At 59.9% G+C, this 19,066-nt stretch overlaps 1 protein-coding gene across 7 annotated transcripts; it reads right to left on the reverse strand.

Moving 5' to 3' along the window:
- Window positions 1-489: 489 nt before the first annotated feature.
- Window positions 490-18,995, reverse strand: Slco4a1 (solute carrier organic anion transporter family member 4A1). 7 transcript variants are annotated; one of them, XM_010637833.3, is made up of 13 exons: window positions 14,191-18,995; window positions 13,531-13,734; window positions 10,697-11,585; window positions 10,017-10,107; window positions 8,615-8,736; window positions 8,120-8,231; window positions 5,017-5,171; window positions 4,098-4,290; window positions 3,090-3,255; window positions 2,836-2,996; window positions 2,501-2,565; window positions 2,009-2,157; window positions 490-1,129 (listed from the first exon to the last, which is right to left on the reverse strand). In XM_010637833.3, exons 3-13 carry the CDS (start codon window positions 11,496-11,498, stop codon window positions 986-988), a joined length of 2,160 nt encoding a protein of 719 aa, XP_010636135.1. In that variant the 5' UTR covers window positions 11,499-11,585; window positions 13,531-13,734; window positions 14,191-18,995; the 3' UTR covers window positions 490-985. The 7 variants fall into 7 exon arrangements, with proteins under 7 accessions (XP_010636135.1, XP_010636154.1, XP_010636163.1 ...); XM_010637852.3 differs by lacking the exons at window positions 13,531-13,734; window positions 14,191-18,995 and adding an exon at window positions 12,075-13,066; XM_010637861.3 differs by lacking the exons at window positions 13,531-13,734; window positions 14,191-18,995 and having other exon boundaries at window positions 10,697-11,164; window positions 11,275-11,497.
- Window positions 18,996-19,066: the final 71 nt, after the last annotated feature.

The following is a 19,066-nucleotide window of genomic DNA, read 5'->3' on the forward strand; positions in this document are numbered from 1 at the left end:
CACACGCTCACACCCTCCTTCATGCACAGTGGTGTCAGGCTGCCCAAGTCAGAGTCCTCGTGTCACCAGGACAGGGACAGGAGGGTACCCGCTGGGAACCCGTGGGCCAAGCCAGCACTGGGGTTGGCCTGCACCACAAATCCTGTAAGTTGGGCAGAGGAGCCAGACTTGGCAAATCCGCGAAAATAAAACACACTGCATAGGGTACAAGCTTTAGGTGTAAAATATATTTATACAGGCACAACCTTAACTGAGGACACACAGAAACACTGTCCAGACCTGACTGTCACCTGCCCGCTGGGTAAGACCCGCAGCCCTTGTGGAGTTCTCCTGACATACAATCACACTCTGCTTTTTTTGCAGTACTGGTAATTAAACCCAGGGCATTCACACGGAGCTACATTGCCAGCCCCCACTTTTTTTTTTTTTTTTTTTTTGTATATTTTTGAAACCGGGCCTTCCTTCCGGGCTGGGCTTGAACTTGCAATCCTCATGCCCCAACCTCCCCAGAATGCTGGGATTACAGGTGTGCACCATGCCTGGCTTAACACAAGTTCTACAAGCACAGTGAAGTCAAATTCTATGTATAAAACAGAGGTCCACAAATGTTTATTTATCCAAATCGGTCCTACCCAATGCAGAGGCCACCTGTTTCCAAGGACAAGAAGTGACAGTAGATTCAAACAAGATGTCACATGGAAGGTCCACAGGATCGCGCCTCCAGGGCACTGCCACCCCACGCAGGGCTTTCTACCACATCAAAGCGGCATGGGAAGCCAGAGCAGGCAGGTGGCTGGCAAGACAGCCAGGTCCTCAGCGGTGCTCCTTTCCAATATGCCACACCACTCCTCCCCAGTTCTCTGAGGCTCTGCCCCGACTGGTGGCTCAGTGCAGCCCTGGGTGGCCTCTCAGGCCCCGAGTCCAGTGCAGACGCCCTGAGTCCCGGCGCTGTGGCCTCGGCGAGGAGGGCCCAAGAGCAGGCGGGTCAGACGTCATTCTGCCGCTGGAGGTCTGTGGGACTCTCAGAGGCTGATGATTGGCTGGGCAGGGAGGCGTCCAGGCAGTCCAAGGGCCCGGATGGAGACTTGTACAGGAAGTAGGCAGCAGCAAAGAAGAGGAAGCCCAGCACCTGGCAACAGGAGGCACCTGCTAGACCTGTCCTGCCTGGGATCCCCCACAGCTGCAGCCCAGCCTGCGCCTTCTTCCCTGGTCCCTGGAACCTGCCTGATCAGGAGCTGAGACTTACCTCCCCACAGGACAGGAATGCCAGGGGGACAGACTAACATGTGTCTAAAAGCAGAAGCAAGGGCTGGGGATTTAGCTCAGTGATGCTACCACCTGCCTCGCAAGTGCAAGGACCCGAGTTTGATTCCCCGGTACTAAAAAAATAAAATAAAATAAAATAAAAGCAGAGGCAGAGCGAGGCAGTGTGCGGGGGTTCATGGGTTGATATGTGCAAGGCCAACCCCAGCCTGGGAACCTGGGAAGGGAACCCCACCTTTGTAGACAGAATTATGAGTTACATTAAAGATTTCCCTCTGCAGCCCAGATCATCCTGGATTTAAGGTTTCCCTAAATCCAGATTCCTGTCCTTAACAGAAAGGGAGGACAGACTCAAGGCTGGCGTGAGCGCCCACACACACTCACACAGGTGCACACGTCATCTGTCACACAGGCAGCCAGCCCACCCCGCAGGGAGCAGCCCCAGCCACTCCTGCCAGTGTCTCAGCCTCTAGCGAACCATGTAGGGTCGGGCAACCCCAGCAGTTAGAAGGGGAAGCTGCTCTGACCCCCAGCCAGGGTGCTGCTGGGGCCCTACTGTCCAGAGCGCTCTGACCGGCCAGAACCTCAGAGTCCCAGCCACTACGTCCTGAGGATGGGGAAGGGCGCCCCCCAGTGGCCGAGTCCCAGAAACATCTGGGACGCCGAGGCCCCGTGGGGTGTCCCACCAGGAGCCTGAGCCGGAGTCTCCAAGCTGGCCGGAGAACCTGCCGCAGGTCCGCCTCACCTTGTACACAAGCCCCACGACGAGCATATAGTGGCTCATGGCCGCATTCTGGTACACGAAGCAGGAGCCCTGGTGGCCACGCTGGTCTTGCCACAGCAGGCAGGCCTTGTCGATCACCCAGCCGAAGGCGATGGGTCCCGGGATGCTTCCTACAGGGAGGGGGCTCATAAGCACACTGCCGGGACACAGGGCAGCAGGGGGACCTGGCCAGGCAACACTGGCTTCAGTGCTCCCAGTGGGCGTAAAGAGGCTAAAGTGGTGCTCCTTGGGGTCCTGGCATGGGGCTGGCAGTGCCTTAGGTCTCCAAGGAGGGAGTCTGGTTTAGGGTAGGAGACCTCGGGGAAATAAATGCCAACCGGCCCCTGGCGGACAGCTCGGATGGCGCCCTTCCTGGGTGTACAGCCAGCCTGACTTGGGGAGAGGGCAGCTCCAGAGGCCCCAGTACAGAGGACACACTGCAGCTGTCCGTGCTGTCCTCATATAGCACAGTACCTAGTGTTCTAACTACGATCCACTGGATCCCTAGGGCGAAGGACCTCTGCCGATCCGGGACACACCTGCAATGGAAGGCAGCAGCGTCAGCAGCAGCACGAAGGACTGGCTGCTCGCCGAGTCACACACCCACACCGGCAGCAGATCTTGGCCAAGGCCCAGGCCACAGTGTCACCTCCCCCGGTGGCAAGCATCTTGCCAGAGGCCAGAGACATCAGCGCCTCCCAACAGGCAGGCCTCGCGGGCCTAGCACTATCCAGCTTTGGCCCTCAGGGCTCCACAGGCGCCACCTGTTGGTGCTGCGAGAAGGTGCTGGCGGAAGTAGCGGCGCTTACCGTAGAGTCGCCGTCAGCGCAGGAATGCTGCTGAGGAATGTAAAGACAATTACAACGAACACGAGAACCAGGAGGAGGGGCTTTCTCTGACAAGTTGAAGTGCATTTCCCTGCAGTGGCATGGCCCAAACTCGTGGGGACACAGCTACAGCCTCGGTACACCTGAGGAGCCCAACAACAGTGCTGATCACGGGAGGAAGGCAGGGCCGGCCCAGGTCCCGGGAGGCCAGGGCCACGGGCAGCAGCCACACTCACCTTGAGGCCACCCGGGCCCGACTCTGCGAGCCCCGGACACCCCGCGTAGCAGGGCGAGTAGTACATGGTGCCGTTTGTGTCGCACACAGGGCTGTAGGTCTCGGGCCGGCAGCTGCAGTGCGCGTTGCAGGCGGCCGTCAGGTTCAGGTGGCCCTCAGGCAGGAGGCTGTGGGGGGACACGTGGTGGTGGGAGAGCGGCCAGGCCTCCTCCTCCCTGGCCAACATCTAGGGTCTGCAAACCGGCCAGGCTGGTGCCACTCAGAGCACACAGGGCCTCTCCCGATGACGCCTCACCCCAGGGTTCCTCCACCCATGGGCAACCCCTAGCTACCTGATGTGGTTTTTCTTTTAGACAGGAACTGAACTCCATGGCCCCAAAAGGATGTCAGGAAAGAGTAGTGAACACGACACCCAGTGTGGGCCCAGCTGCGGGCCGCAGGTAATCAGAGCCCGCAGCCATTGCTGGTCTATGGCCCCTGTCAGAGGACGCACACTGCGCCCCACGCTCCTCTCCTTTCCTTCCCACGAACACTGTCTCCCAGATGCCCCTTCGGCGGAGCCCCCTTTGCCATGGGAACATGCACGGACCCAGCCTGCCCGCCCTACGCAATGCTCCCCGCTCCCCTTGTGGCTGCACGGACCCAGCCTGCCCGCCCTCCACAATGCTCCCCTTGTGGCTGCACCCCACATTGAAGTGGCATCTCGGGATGTCCCAGTCTCACTGGTGCAGTGCGAAGGCTGCTGGGAGACCCAGCTGGGCAGGGCAATCACTTGTGTCACCCAAGGGGTCAGTCCCTCAGGTCCTGCCTCACAGCAACACATGGGGTGGGTGTCGACATGTTCCGTGTGCATCCGAGGTTGCTGCAGTCCCATCTACAGAGAAGACTGAGGCCCAGGCCAGGACGTGACATCTTTTGGGACAACAGCATCTCACAGCGCTATTAAGACCCTCGCAGAGCATGCTCCTCCCAGTGCCAGCCTCTCCAGGACTGCCCCTGCCACCCCTACCTGTCGTAGCCAACTGTCACACCTGCCATGGGCACGTTGGGGCAGTGTGTGAGGAAGACGAAGAAGGCGAGCAGGCTGGTCAGGGTGCAGAGCAGGCAGAACCTGATGATCCCGGGGCCCCGGAGCCTAAACCTGTTCACCAGGAAGCCGCCCAAGAGTGTGCCGCCACCGCCCGCTGGCACCACCAGGTACCCTGGGGAGAGGTGGCTTGGTGAATGAGGGCGCCAACTGGGTCTTTCAACTCGTGTATGGGGCGGGGTGACTGGGGCCCAGAGGGACCAGTCCCTGTCCACCGGGTAGCACTCAAGCTGCTGCTCAGAGCCCCTGTGGGAGTCTCGTCCAGGGACCGCAGAGGCGCCCCAGAGCACAGATGCAGGGCAGAGTGCAGGGCCAGGGGCAGCACCCACAGCCCTGGCCTGCAAAGCCCCACTACAGCTCTGACAGGGTCCTGAGCAGCCCGCAGTCCTCGTTTGGCTCCCAGGAGCACAGGGTCAGGCACAGGGAGCAGGGCTCCTGAGGAAGCCACATCAAAGTGCTTGGGGCCCGTCATCAAAGTGACGGGCCCAGCAGGGAGAGGGTGGTTCCCCGCGGGACTGACCACTGTCCACAGGCTGACCGCAGAGCCTCTTGCCAGGCCTGGGGCATCAAAGCTGGGCCACTGCTTAATTGGTGCTTGAGATCAGTGACTCTGTGCACCTCATCTGGCAGGCCTGGGAGGCCAGGCTGGGGCACGGACAGCCACTCCAGGCAAAGGCCCGAGAGCTTCCCAGCTCCCTTCTGTAATGAAGGACACAGCCCTGGTGGTGAGCAGGTGGGGTTTGGCCTGCTTGGATGGGCCACGGTCCTCCAGCACCCACCTCCCACCCAGGGGGAAGGCACAGTCCTTTCTGTACAACACCCCAGGGTTTAGTTTTCTCACCAAACAAAGAGGCAGCTTCAGAGGCACTGAGGCTGAACTGGGCCTCTAAGAACTTGGGGCCAAACGTGGACATGCTGGCAACGAGAGTGGCCTCAGTGGCCCCCGCCAGACAGAGCAGGATGAATGTGGGGTTCTTCAGCAGCAGCCAGATGGAGCTGGACAGGGAAGGGCAGAGAGGAGACAGGGGTCACAGTGGCTGAGCACAGGACCCCCAGTTCCAAGAGGGCAGTGAAGTGGAGTGCAGCAAGTGAGAGGCATCTTGCATTTACTCCACAGAACAAGAAGGGGTGCAGGGAGGGAACCAAGAGCCTCAGGCTCAGCCCTGGACGTGTCCTGAAAGCACCACGGCCAGACTCTGGGTCCAGCAGGGGCACAGCCCTCAAGTGACCAGAACCACGGTGCCTCCCGGTGGCACCTGTGACAATGAGCAGAGGCCTGAGAAGGCTGGAGGGGGCAGCAGGCAGCGATTCCCGGGCTACAGGGGCCCCACAGGACAGGGCCCAAGGTCCCCAAGAATGGGACCAGTTCTCAATCAGCAGGAAGCAGCGGGGAGCAGGATGCCTCCAGGGTTTGGAACCAGGGGCCCTTCAAGGGGCCCGAGTGGGCTTGGCTGGCTCACAGCTTTTCTTGGCTTGCACCTGGGGGGCAACAGCCAGGACCAGTGGTCAGGTGCAGCATGCTGGTTCCAGGGTGTATGTGGGCTGGCCCTTCTTCTGGAACAGTTCTCGCCCCAGCAGTTTTCTGGACTGGGCTGAGGAAGGCACCATACCCCACAGCTTCCAGCAGGGCAGCCCCTAGCTTGCTTCCCAGAGCCATGCAAGGTAGCTGGGGTGGGGACGGACCTGGCCAGTCAGCCCAGTATGCTGAGCAGTGGGTTCTGAGTGGGGTCTGCTGGACAGGTGCCAACAGCAGAAAGTGCAGGAGTCCCCAGAGCAGGGTGAGGAGGTAGAGCCAAGAGCCAGAAGCAGAAACACAGCGGTCCTTGCTGGCTGGGCCTGCAGGCCTTGCATGGCCAGAGTGGCCTCCACCCCCTGGGGCAGGTGCGTCCGCAGCACAGGAAGCTGCAGGTACGGTTCAACATTTCCCTGAGCCCAAAATTCAGGGGTCAAAGAGCTTAGAGCTGAAGCCGGCTCACAGCACAATATTCTCCCTGCCTTCTACCGTCAGCAGCACCACTTCTCAAAATCGGTGGCTCCTTAGCAAAGCCTTGGAAACGCCTTTGCTTTCCTATCCAGTGTTGCCTCAAAAAGCTCTCTTGCAGTCCCTGCTTGGTGATCATGTGGTGGTGGTGGTGGGGTTAGGGGTTGAATCCAGGGCCTTCACACTGAGCCATATCCTCAGCCTTTTCTATTTTTTTATTTTGAGACCCAGTATAGGCCTGAGCTTGTGATCCTCCTGCCCTGGCCTCCTCCCAAAGTGCTGGGATGACAGGAGTGCACCACTGCTCTTCGCGCAGTGCCGTGAGCAGAAGCAGGAGTGCCCTGTGTGCTCCTGCCTCTCCCGGGAGACAACACCCCCCGCACGAATCTAGACACACGACCAGAACACCAGCGGCTGTCAAGGCGGCTCTGGACATCTTGGCGCTTCTGAAGGAGCAGTTGTGACCAGCTCAGAGCCCTGCTGGGCTGCGCTGAGGGCGCTGTGCCGGGGGCCGGCCCCGCCCACCTCCCGGGGCTGATGGGGGATCACGGCTCTCAGACCTGCTACAGAGTGGCACTTGGTCACAAGGTCCCTTTTGTCCCCTATCCAACTCCACTGGGAGCACCAAACCCTTCCAAATTTACTTTTTACTTCAGAGTCAAAAGCCTACCTCTCTGGCCAACTACAGGACTCTGCAGAGAAAAGAGTAGCTGCGGAGGAAACCCCACCCCGGAGCAGGGCGGGCTCAGGGCGCAGGGTGGGTGGATGAGGTGGTGGTGCCCTTCCTCCGCTGCATCAGGATGAAGTGTAAACGTCCTGGTTTCTTGGCAAGAACGTTTGTACTGATGTCACCAGAGAACCAGTCGTGGTCTTGGTGCAGAGTACCTGTGCCAGCACTCTTTTCCTAACAGCAACTGGTTTGGGAACCAGCCCTGGACATCAACTTCCTGTCATCCAACAACACAAGAGGCTCAGGGCTCAGGGTCTCCACATCCACACTGGGCCAAGGCTTGCGCTGCACTGAGCAAGCTGGCTGCCAGTGCCAGTCCCTTGGCCCTGAGTGGCTTGGCATGATATTCCAGCACCCCTCCACGTGCCTCACAGGGAAGCCCTAAATGAGAGCTGGGGCTCTCTGTGGGGCTCCCCTCAGCCTCTCCATCCCATGTTGAGGACAGGCTGTGGGGGCTCATCCCTGTCACCCCAGCCCTCTGCCTCACAGGGTCAGTTAGATGCCACCATTTGTGAGCCCAGACACGAAAGAAAGCACCCACTGGGTCCCAGAGGCTGAGGACTGGAGCAGGCCACTCAAAGGTCGTGTCCCCAACCCTGTGGACAGCCCCATGGCATGCATGGTCCTGCGAGAACAGGACCCTTGCACCGGGGGCTCCTAGGCTCCAAGCCGTCCCTCTAGGGCCAGGCAGGTGAGGGCATCACCTTTGCACACGAAGACAACAGAGCCGGGCCAGACAATGGCCAGAGAGAGGGGGCACAGTGAGGACTGCAAACCACAGAAACACCACTGTAATGAAGGAGAGCATGCAGGGGAGGCGGGATGGGCAGTGCAGGAGATCTTGCTCCCTGTGGTGCTCAAGATGCCCAGGAGGGGCAGGAGGTACCACCCCAGAGCCCCCAAGGGCACACGTGGAGGGGATTGTGCGAGGGAGGGTTTCAGGCTCAGGGCAGCCTCCTAGGGACCTGGCATCACACAGCCAGGGTCAGGAGGCTTGCGGCTATGGAAGGGATTTGCTCCAGGCCTGTGAGGGGCCATAGGCTGGGCTGGTGTGGCTGAACCCCCACCCACACTCTATAGTCCATGGTGGCCTCAATAAGAGGCTGCGGTGCCCACATCTCAGGGTTTGGTAGGTCATGAGAGTGGTTTAGTAGATGTGGGCTCACACTGTGACCCTGGAGGGGCTGCGCTGACCTCCACATGGGCCCATGACCCCCCACCCTGGGTCCTTACAGGGGCAGGTCTCTGACAGTCTTCCCGAAGGCCAGGCTGCTAGCTGTCTTGTGGCTGTGGTCTTTCAGCTGCCGTGTCTCTGCCGTTCTCATGACAACGTAGCTCTGGGAGCCTGAGGGAGTTAGCAGGGGCCTCGGTTTCCAAGGGGCAATGGACCGAGCGGCCTCCGTCTCCCTGCCCCGCCATTAGGGTATACCCCCATCTGCCACCCTGCAGTGACTGCAGTCCTAGTGCCAAGGTAATGCCATGGCGCAAGGTGGAGGTGTGAGAGCCTCAGGAGGCAGAACAAGCAGCCTACCGCGGAGGAGCTGGAGGCCAGGCCAGGGGACACGATGGCTGCCCGCTGCTGGCCAGGCCTGCCCTGCCCTCTCAGCATCATGGAGAGGTTGATTCTGCTCTTGTTCCTTGTCAGTAGAAACGAGAAGGGAAGGAACAGGGAGGAGAGGGTGTTCTGCCTCCTGGAAGGGACAGCTGGGCTGGGGTGGGAAAACCCACCTGGCAGCTGTCGGGGGTAGCCAAGGACAGGGACAGCAATAAGCAGGGCTGTTGCCGCTGCACCCAGGAAGCCGATCCACCAGGCACCGACCCATAGTGGGCTCTCGGGGGTCAAGTGCGTCCTGCAGGAAGAGACAGAGGCAAGCGGGTCCCCGGCTGGCCTGTCCTGGAGACGCGCATATGCACGCATGCGCACACGCCTGGCTGCCTGGCTCCTCTGCTCACCAAGCCTCCAGGGTCCCTGTGCATACTGGTGAGCAGAGGCCCACAGCCTTGCACCCACCCCACCGGCCCCTGGCTTGGACACTCCCAGGACAGCTGGCTCCCCACTCCAGCCTGCTCCTGGGCCAGCCTCAGTCTGAGAGCTCCACAAGTCAGGGCCCCGAGCAGTGGGCTCTCCAGGCAACAGCGGGGCTTCCCTCCCCACAGCCACACGGAGGGGACAGAGGGCTCAGCGGGAGTTCACTGAGGCCTGCTGAAGGGTCATCGTAAGTGTGCCAGCAGTCTGCACGGCAGCACGCTCTCAGACTGCAAGGTGAGAAGGCAGCAGCCATCACAGCACTGGGCTTCCAGGGGTGCAGCCCCCACAAAGGATGGGGGCCTCATAGGAGGCCACAGGAAGGGGGTGGGATGCCGTGAGGCCAGGACAACAGCCAGGCAGCGGCAGTGGCTGCTACTCGGTTTTGCTCTAGCAAAACAGACACTGTGGTGGCCTCCAGGGCCCAGAACTCGCTCTCCTCCTGACCCCCACCATCACCCCCACCCTGACCTGTGTGAAATGGGCCCAGAGGCCCCAGAGCCCAAGGGGCCACAGGCTGCCAGAGGAGCATCAGGGATGAGAGCCCCAACCTACCTCAGCCTCTGCACAGAACCAGCACACCTGACCCCAGTGTCAGCCTGGGGCCAGAAGTGGCTTTTCAGAGGGCAGAGCGCTAGAAACAGACAGCACCATCTACAGAAAGCCACAAGGTGTGCAGCCTGGAGCATGAGCTGCCCTGTATGCAGGAGGGACCACAGCTCCGCTCCAAGCCTGCAGCAGGTGCTCGGTCCCTCCTGTCCCCCTGCGTCCCCTCCCATCTGTCCTCCTCCTCTGTCCTCTCCCTCTCTCCTACCTTCTTACTCTCCTGCTTACATTTACGAAAATTTGGTATCACAAACGAAAGACACAAGGAAACGAAAGGCAAAATAATCTCTTTCAGGGTGCAGGAAAAGCTGCCAAATAAAGAGCAGCAGAGAAACTGTGGCCAGGGCTACTGGAGAGCTCTGGCCTCACCCAAGTGCCCTGAGTCAAGGCCAAGAACCTGTCCTGGCACTAAGCACTGCTAAATCAGAAACACTTTTCTGGGGCCCACAGCACCGACCGGCAGACCCCAGATAGGTAGGGTGGCATCCACTCACTCACCGCCGGCCGACTTCCGTGTAAACATTCAGCATGGCACCTCCAATCAGATAACCAGCAGCGGGGCCCAGGATGGCCGCAGTGTAAAAGACAGCTGAAAGGCAAGCAGAGGAGCCGTGTCCACCATGGCCACCCTGGTGTCGGCCTCCCAAGGCCCATACCCATGGTCCTGTGCCTGTCTGCACCCCCTGAGGCCTCTCTCGTCAGCATCTGTCATTACAACTGTGCCAGGTCTGATGTCCACTTGGCATCACAGGTGAGTACTGCACAGCTCTTAGGAGACAGTGAAGAACTCGGGAGCACTTTGTGTTTCTGCCTGAAAGTCTCGACTCTTCTGAGTTGCTTCTATCTGCCACTCCTCCCGTGACCAGCACGGCATGGCCAAGGGCTCCGGCCCCTCCCACCTGCAGCTGGCTCCCTGGGCCTCACCTGTGCCCCTGAAGTGGCCACGTGATCAGGGGTCACTGGGGCCCCAGCACAGAGGGGGCTTCCTCACCTCCACTCCGTTGGTGCTCAGGTGAGACCACCTCTGGGCAGTCCTCTCAGGGGTGGGCACCTGGCACCACGTGCACACAATACGCAGCGGGCTGGAGACCCAGCCCAGGCAGGCACCACTGGGGGCCGGCTGTTGTCAGTCTCCAACACTGCCTGACTTCTTGCGCCACCCAGCCCCTTCCACTCACCAATGTAGACGGGCGAGTAGCTGGACTTGACATTCTCGTCCAGGTAGGTGACGCCCAGGGTGTAGAGGGGCGTGGCGCCCACGCCGTGTAGGAACTGACCCAGCATGAAGACCAGCCGGAAGTGGGACAGGCCCGAGCGGCTGTCAGCACACACTGCAGTCTGGTTGGCCGGGCACGTCCCCATCTGCGCCCCCGCGTCCACCTCCGCCTCATAGCGGCCCGAGATGAAGTGAGGCAGCGCGAACACCAGCGAGCCGGCACCCAGCAGGAGCACGCCCCAGCCCAGACAGCGCGGCTTATGTCCACTGCCCCCAAAGTAGCTGACAAAGGTAAGGCAGAGACAGGCGGCGATATCGTAGGAGCTGGCGATGAGGCCGCTCTGGTAGCTGTGCAGGTCATAGCGACGCTCAATGGAGGTGATGACCGTGTTGATGAAGCCGTTCACCGTCATGCCCTGCAGGAAGGAGGCTGCACACAGGAAGAACAGGAAGCCCTTGGGGGTGTTGAAGACCTGCAGGCACTCAGGTGCGAAGCCCCGCCAGCCACACGCTGTGTCCCTTGGCCCCACTGACACGTACTGCGCCTCCAGGGCTTCCTGGCTCTTGTGCCTCTCTGCCCGGGGCTGGCACAGGGGCCGGCTGCAGGAGTCCAGGGGGCAGTGGGCAGCAGAGCGCTCAGAGCCTGGGGAGTCCCTGCTGCCCAGGGGGCTGCGGTCAAACCCATTCTCCACAGCCACGGACGCACTGCTGAAGAGCTGGGGCATCAGGGGGAAGCGCTTGTCCCGCAGCGCGTGCTGGGGCATCTCTGGGACCAGGGGAAGCCTGCGGTAGCAGGGTGAGAGCAGGACCGGCAGAGGCGGCCAAGAGGAATTCCACCTGCCCTGTTTGTTCTGCAAAGAGAATTTCCAGTTAGTGAACCAGAACCTGCCTGATGTCACGGCTTTGTGAAGACTCTGCATGCCCATCATGGGGTTAGCCGGGGGCTGACTGGCTGGCACTGCCCCTCCCGCACTGGCATCCCGGACAGCCCCTCCCAAATCTAGAATGGCCGAGTACCAGACCCACACCCAGGTGTTTCGCTGGGGTGCAGTTGCTGCCCAGAAGACCCAGCCTGCGGACAGGTACTGGACTCCAGCACCATCAGAACAGGGGTGGAGCACGGAGGGCTTCAGGGGCCGCAATGAGGGCGGAGCCCCCGGGGGGAGGTCAGACAGCAGAAGCCAGGCCTTTGCTCTGCCCTCAAGAGCTGTGCCCGCAGCCCAGCAGACCTGACTCCCTGAAATCCAACTAAAAATCACTCATCATGCCCCAGGGCCTGGAGGCTGCGGGGATGGGCAAGGGGAACAATCCTGGAGTCAGACACCACTGCCAGGTCTTACTTGCTCTGCAGAAGCCGCAGCTGCTCCACATCAGATCTCTGGAGAGGCTGAGCCCTGTGCACTGTCACCAGGAAGACCAGACGCTGTCCCTCTGTCCCCGCCTCTGCCCAGCCTCCCCCGAGCTGCCCTGCCAGAGGAGTGGAGCACTGCCTTGCTGGCTCTAGGCAGGATTTCTGAGACACCTACGTATTTCAGAAAAGGTAGTGCTTGGCCAGGTACGGTGGTATATACCTGTAACCCCAGCACTCTGGGAGGCTGAGGCAGGTGGATTGCGAGTTCAAGTCTAGCCCGGACAACTCAGTGAGGACCCTGTCTCAAAAGTCAAAGATAAAGGGCTGGGGCGCATAGCTCAGTGTGAAGGCCCTGGGTTCAATTCCTGTTACTGTACTGCAAAAATAAAAAAGAAAAGGTGGTGCCTGTTCCCAGGAACACAGCCCCTTCCAATGCCCAAGGCTTTCCAGACAACCAGTGGCAGCCACTGCAGACTTACAAGGCCTTTCTGCCGGAAGTAAATTGTTATGAAACACGGCGCTGAGGTGACAGAAAGCACCTGCTCTGCAGCACACAAGGCAGCGCAGAGCCAGCATGGGCCTGGCCATGCTCCCTGTGTCCTGCCCACAGGACAGGCAGCCCCACCCCCAGGACCAGACTGAGACTGAGGAGAGGCCCTGATCCAATAAATCCTGCCAAACGGGAGACGGACTCAGCACACTGGGAAGGAGCCACGCGAGGCAGGACAGACCCCGCCTGCAGCGAGGACCTGGGTTCGAGGACACCTCCCTCCACCCAGGACTTCTGGCCTCCAGAGCGGGGATGACACCTTCTTGTCATCCAGTCCCCCAAGATCTGCCGTCTGTTACAGCAGCTCCAGGAGCTCCAGAAGGTGCAGATCTGGGGGAGGCCAGGAACTCAGCAGACATAAATACACTGTGAAGGCAGGGCGTGGTGATGCACACTTATCATCCTAGCACGCTGGGAGGCTGAGGCAGGAGGATTACAAGTTTGAGCCCAGCCTGGGCAACTTAGCTACTCATAGAGACCCTGTCTCAAGATAAAAAAATGGTTAAAGAAGGGCTGGGGACACAGCTCAGTTCGAGGCCCTGGGTTTAAAGACAAAGAAAAATAGCACAAGTGTGGGGCTCTGGGACAAGGCATATGGGAGGGGTCACTGGGGACTTTGTAGGACTTGCTGACCAGGGACAGCAAACTGCTGGTTTTGTTTAAAAATAAAGGGGACAAATTTATCCTGTGACCACAACAGGACTGGCCCAGGGGAAGGCACCGAGAGCCCTGTGGGATCCCAGCTAGAGCCCGCGGCACTCCCCAAGCTGCACCGCGACTGCAGGCTGAGCCCGAGTCCCTGGCCTCCTACACCCTCACCTCACAAGGGGCCATGGCAGCCAAAGACTGCCACACTGCTCCTCCAGGGAACACCAGGCCAGAACCCTGTCCTCACCTCCAGGTAGAGGAAGGAGGTGGCTGCAGATTTGTCCAAGACCACACAGCTTGCCAACGGCAATTACGGCCCGATCCTCACAATCTGGCTTCAGACCCTGCAAGCACAGGTGCGAGCACGCGTGTGGGAGACTTTTGCTGTCTTTGAACACGTACAGAATGGTCACCAGCCACATGGCACTTATGCACAGGTCCCGCATTGACTCTGGAAACACAGTTAAGCATCAGTGGCCCTATTTTGATGCTGCAAACAGCAAAAATTCCACCACCGGGGCCTGCTCGCGGCACCCATGACCACACCAGGGTTTTATTTATGATACCAACGCCTCCCTGCAAGCCCACACCAGTCTAGCGCTGAGAAGGGCAGTTTTCATACTGTGGGAATGACAGTCACAGCTCCCCAGGAGCGAACAGTGGTCCGTTTGCATGCATCCGCGCAGCCAGTGACTGCACTGAAGTCACATTGCCGCAGAGCAAGCAGGACATGCGGGGGGGCCCCGGGGGTGGAGGGGACAGCTGTGGCCTCAGAGCTTGGAGACATGCAGGAAAGGCCAAGGTCATGCGAAACTCCAAGCCCAGGGACCACCCTGCGGCTCTGCCTTCAAACACCCACTCCAGCCAGGGGGGCTGTCTGCCCGCCCCGTGGCCCTGTGCTGCTCACCCCAGACCAGAACACAATGGAGATGGGGCTCAGGTCCTCGAGGAGGGCTGGGCTGCTAAGCCTCCACGACAAGCACCAACCACAAGGGGACAGGATGGCTTCCTACTTGAAAATCCAGCCGCCACTTGAGAACACCAGGGCTGGAGTCCAGCAATGAAGGCCCATGCTGCTGCTTCACCTGAACCAAGAGCTCTGACAGATATGAAAAGCTCAGCCTGAAATCAGACTTTTCATCTACATTTAAAGTAGTGATCTTAAAGCCCATTTAAATATTAGCCACGAAGATGCAATATTCACCACCAGCCCCTGGAGGGGGGCAACAACAAACCTGTGATAAGAATTCTTTACTGCCCAGATGTGGCGGCCCCTAGGGCTCCACGGCCCCATCAGGAGTGGTTCTGATGGTGATGAGACCCAACTGGCACACAGACCTGGAGCCAACGCCAGCACCGCCTTTGGTGTCCTTGCCTCACTGAGGCAGCACTCAGGTGACCGTCCCGGCCCTCCCCTTCCCAGTGCGTCTCCCAGGCTCAAGTGGTACATGTGCCAGTGCACAGACACAACTCCAGCCCCATCAGGGCCTGCTGGCACTGGTCTCCCCACTGGGCGGGCAGCACTCGGCCAGAGCGTGGCCCTGTTCTCCCTGTCCAAGTCTGCACTCAGGTCTCTATGGCTGTGACCCCGGCGCCAGCATCTGCCTGACCATTCCACAAGCAGGCAGGAGGGAAGAAGGCCTGCTCCATGCACACCCTTGGCAGGAACCTGTGGGGCCTCGCTGGACATGCAGAGTTTCCCAGCAATGGTTTGCCTCGAAACCAGCTGGATTTTGGAAATGAAGGCCTCAGGTGCAGCAACCACACCAATGACGCAGCCTGGAACCTTCTCATCCTCCGCCTCCTCGTGGGCAGGCCACAGGGACCCTCACCTGGATGCCCAGCTCTATCGAACCCCAAGACTCACGGCCCACCTCCGAGGCACACCCTGTGGTCAGACGCCACGTGTGGTCAGAGCGAGGGCCAGCTTGAAGACGGGCTTCCGGTGTCAGCTCTCCTAGGTACTGGTGCCCAGGCACTACGCAAGGCCATGCACAGTGTGTGCAGGGGCTTTCTGGATTCGACACCCAGAGCTGCGGATGGGGCACAGCAGTGGACCTCTCGGGGTGGGCAGGCCTCACCGGGTCCCTCCTGGGCCTGCAGCTCTCCTGCTTGCACTCCTTGGGGACCTGAGGAGGTGCATATGTGTGCACGCGCGCGCGCGTGTGTGTGTGTGAGTGTGTGTGTCTGGTCCTGACGCTGTACAAAGCCATGGGTGACCCACACCGCATCAGAGGGCAGCAGGCACTGGCTTGGCTGTGTCTGCCCAGAGCACCTGGCCAGTGGCTTTCGGGGAGGAGCCCAACAATTACCCAGTAGAAGTCAGGAGCCTGCCCCGTCTTCCTTGAAGGCTGGGGCCCTGACTCGCACACCCGCGTGTTCCTCTTCTCTGCTTAGTCTTTCCTCGCCCATCACTCAGCTCCCTGTCCACAGAGCACACAGGCTTCCCAAGAGCAACATGTAACCTTTGGCGCATGTGGTGCTGCCCTGCTCTCCGCAGCCCAAGTCCCTGCCCAGTGCCCCCACGGAGGCCCAGAGCTGACTGCCCCTTCCATGCTCCAGGACAGTCCGGGGCCCAGTTCCTGGATCCCACTTGGACCTCTGCAGCCAGGAAGAATCACAGCTCTCACTTTTCCTCTCTTTAGGCTCCAGGCAGGAGGCGGAGGAGGCCTCGCCATGTTCTAACATCTCTGCTTCGAGGCCACCAGACGCAGGCACACTGGTCCTCTCCTGAATTCAGCGATGGGTGAGTGCAGGGGCACCCTCACACCTTCAAGATGAGGCTCAGGCGCTTACAGAGAGAGCAGACACCGGGACAGGACTGAGGTGGCCACCACAGTACCCTGCACAGCCCGGTTTGCACACTGGTGACCACACACATGTGAGGACTCAGGAAGCCAGCCTCTCTGCATGGAGATCTACATGGAGAGGTCTAAAGAGACCCTGGGCACAGGGGCCAGGGCTGGCTCCAGAAGGACCTGCCCCCTGGAGCACCTGTCACTCAAGCCGAGCGCAGAGCCCCAGGGAGCCGGGGGTACAGGAGGCAGTGAGGGCACAGCAAGGCTTAGCATTTCCTTCGCTTCAGCTTGAGTTCTATCAGCTCGAGTTCTATCTGTGGAGAAGGAAGCCCTCCCTGCCATTCAAGGCAGATTCAAGCAGCAGAGAGAACAGGAAGAGGCTGTCTCAACCCAGGCAAGGGCTTCCAACCTCAGGTAGGTCACAGGCCTCTCTGAGGCTCAGTTTCCCCACTGCAACATGGCACGATGCCGTGAAGTGAAGGATCCAGCCCTCTACACAACAGGCCTGGGCCCCACTGGGGCACATGAAAAACACAGACCCACAGAATAAGCCCTGATATCCAAGCCCTCAGCTCTGCACCTTGGAGCTCCTCAGCAGTCCCCACAGCAGCCTCTCAGCCTGTTTGATGGCTGGGACAAAGGAGACCCCAACTCCTCTCGCAGTCCTGGTTTTTGGAGAGTGAACGTGTAACCTAGGTTTTCTTGCAGATGGGCAGGCGCTGTGACAGCACCCACAGTCTTCTTTGCCTTGGTATTCCAAAAGGCACAGGAGAGTGGTGCCCAGCTGGCATGGGGAAGAGGGGACCCCTGGAACCGGGGTCTCTGGCTCTGACAAGTCAAGCCCTGCAGGGACAGCAAGCCTGTCCGACACTTGATGCTCAGTTCCTGGGTCACTCCTAGTACCTCTCATAAAAGGAATAGGTTTGAAAGGCATAGCAGCAGCACACACCAATGACCCCATCATTCGGGGAAACTGAGGCAGGAGGTGGGACAACTCGGTGACTCAGTGAAACCCTGCCTCAGAATATAGACAGAGCTCCAGCTCAGTGTAAGAAAGCTTTAGAAAAAGCATCCACCCTCCCCCCAGAAACGTGGCCCAAGATTCTAATTTCGTGTAACGGTGGCAGGAAGGAGCCGCTACACTGCGGCTACCCAGGGGAAGCAAGGGGTGTTGGGAGGCCAGAGGTCCCAGCATCTGAGGACAGCAGGCTGCAGGCCAAGCAAGGACAGCAGAGGGGAAGTCATCAGACCACTCTGCCCTGCCTGGCCCCTGCCTCGGCAGTGACTTATGAGAGCACACAGCCCAGGGTCCGGGAGGCAGGCAGCAGGTCCATCTTCTCCCCCTCTCCACAGGCAGGGCCTCCAGGCTCCATCGAGTCACACAGAACCCTGGCAACCTCCCTTCCTCTTTGAGGGCACAACCCCCATGGCCTGTCAGGTTACTCTCAATTGTCCAGGTGCAGGGTTCTGCCCACTGCTGGCTCTTGTGCTCACCAAGGCTCCACCAAGGCCAGATCTGCAGCCAGAGTCCCGGAAGCCAGCTGCGTCCAGGTTCTAAGGACTATCACAGCCTCCCTCCCAAGCCAACACGGCTGTACCGCGCTGGAGAATGAGGAGGCCATGTGGCTTGGGACAGAGTACCTGTGTGGCCTCCCTCCATATCCCATTGGATACAGCCAGAGGGAGCAGGTGTGCTGGGTGCAGCTTCCCTGCTGCCCCTTCTGTCCACCAGCATCAGGCTCTTTGTGGGCCCTTCTGGGGCTCATCTACCAGTGATCCACCTAAACCACTGGGGAGAGCTCAGGGATTCACTTTGTTCAGGCTTAGGAGTCCACAACCGGGGAGATCAGAAAGACTCAGCAGTACCAATGGGGACACTACAAGTGCAACACTGTGCTCCGTAAGTTACATTTCACTGCCTAGTAAGACAGACCTGGAGCCCAAAGGCAGCCCAGGCCGTCTGTAAGCCAAGGGCCAGGGAGAGCTCAGTCAGTTGCTGTGTGCTCACTCCCTTCCCTCCCTGTTTACACCGCACCAGCCCGGCCTGCCCTGCATGCCAGTGGCAGAGAGGGATCTGGTTGGGACTTGCCCAGCACCTGCTTCAGGAGCCACTCCCAGCGAGCCACCTGGAAGGCAGCAGCCCATAAAGAATTTTCCAGGCAGTGCCTGCTGGCCTGGCCTTGTGGGGAAGCAGGACATATCCTGCCACAGGGCAGTCAGGATGAGCTGGCTCCTGGGTGCCTCCAGGCTCCAACTAAGAGGTCCCTGCCCTTGTCCCTGCCTGCAGCACAGGAGAAACGGGCTGTGCAGCCACTTCCCGAGGAGCTGCCCTTCCTCATATGGTCACTGACTGTCCTGTCCCCTCAACTGTGGGCTGCCCCAGACACAGCTGAGGGCCTCAGGCCTGGGTTTCCCCTCCCTTCTTGGGAATAGAGTGGCATAAGGGTTCGGAGCCTAGATGTGGTCTGCGGGAAGCAGGACTAGCTGTGCTATCTTGGGCAACCACCTGACTGACCTCCTGGTGCTTCTCCTGGGCCTCTGAGCAGTGGGAGTGTGAAAAGCTGCCCCCCGGGGGGTCCTGGAAGGGTTAGCCCCAAAGAGTATGCAATGGAACACTCCCCACGCTCAGGCAAAGCTCAGGCAAAGCTCCTGATGTCTTTGCTATGAATGTTAAGGGCCACAATGGAGGCCAAATAAAACGCAGGTGCTCTCTCCCCCTAAGCCTATGTGTTCCTGGCTGCCCAGAGGAAGAGGAAACCTCTGAGCAGCTGGCTCCAGGAGCCAGATTCTGATCAGGTAGAAGTAAGCTAAATTCCAAAGCCCCGCGTCCCGGGAGCGAAGAAGGAGAGCTGGTTTCCACTACGGTGGAAAACTACTGCGATTCTAAAGTCTCTAGACGGAAACGCGCCCTGTGCGGGGGCTGAGCAGCCTCCCGCGCCACGTGGGGGCCGCGCACCTGAGGTCTCGGCCCAGCGATGCTGGAGC

The sequence above is a fragment of the Fukomys damarensis genome, unplaced genomic scaffold (genome assembly GCF_012274545.1).
Source record: "Fukomys damarensis isolate Sample0158 unplaced genomic scaffold, DMR_v1.0_HiC HiC_scaffold_22, whole genome shotgun sequence".
Taxonomy (NCBI): domain Eukaryota; kingdom Metazoa; phylum Chordata; class Mammalia; order Rodentia; family Bathyergidae; genus Fukomys; species Fukomys damarensis.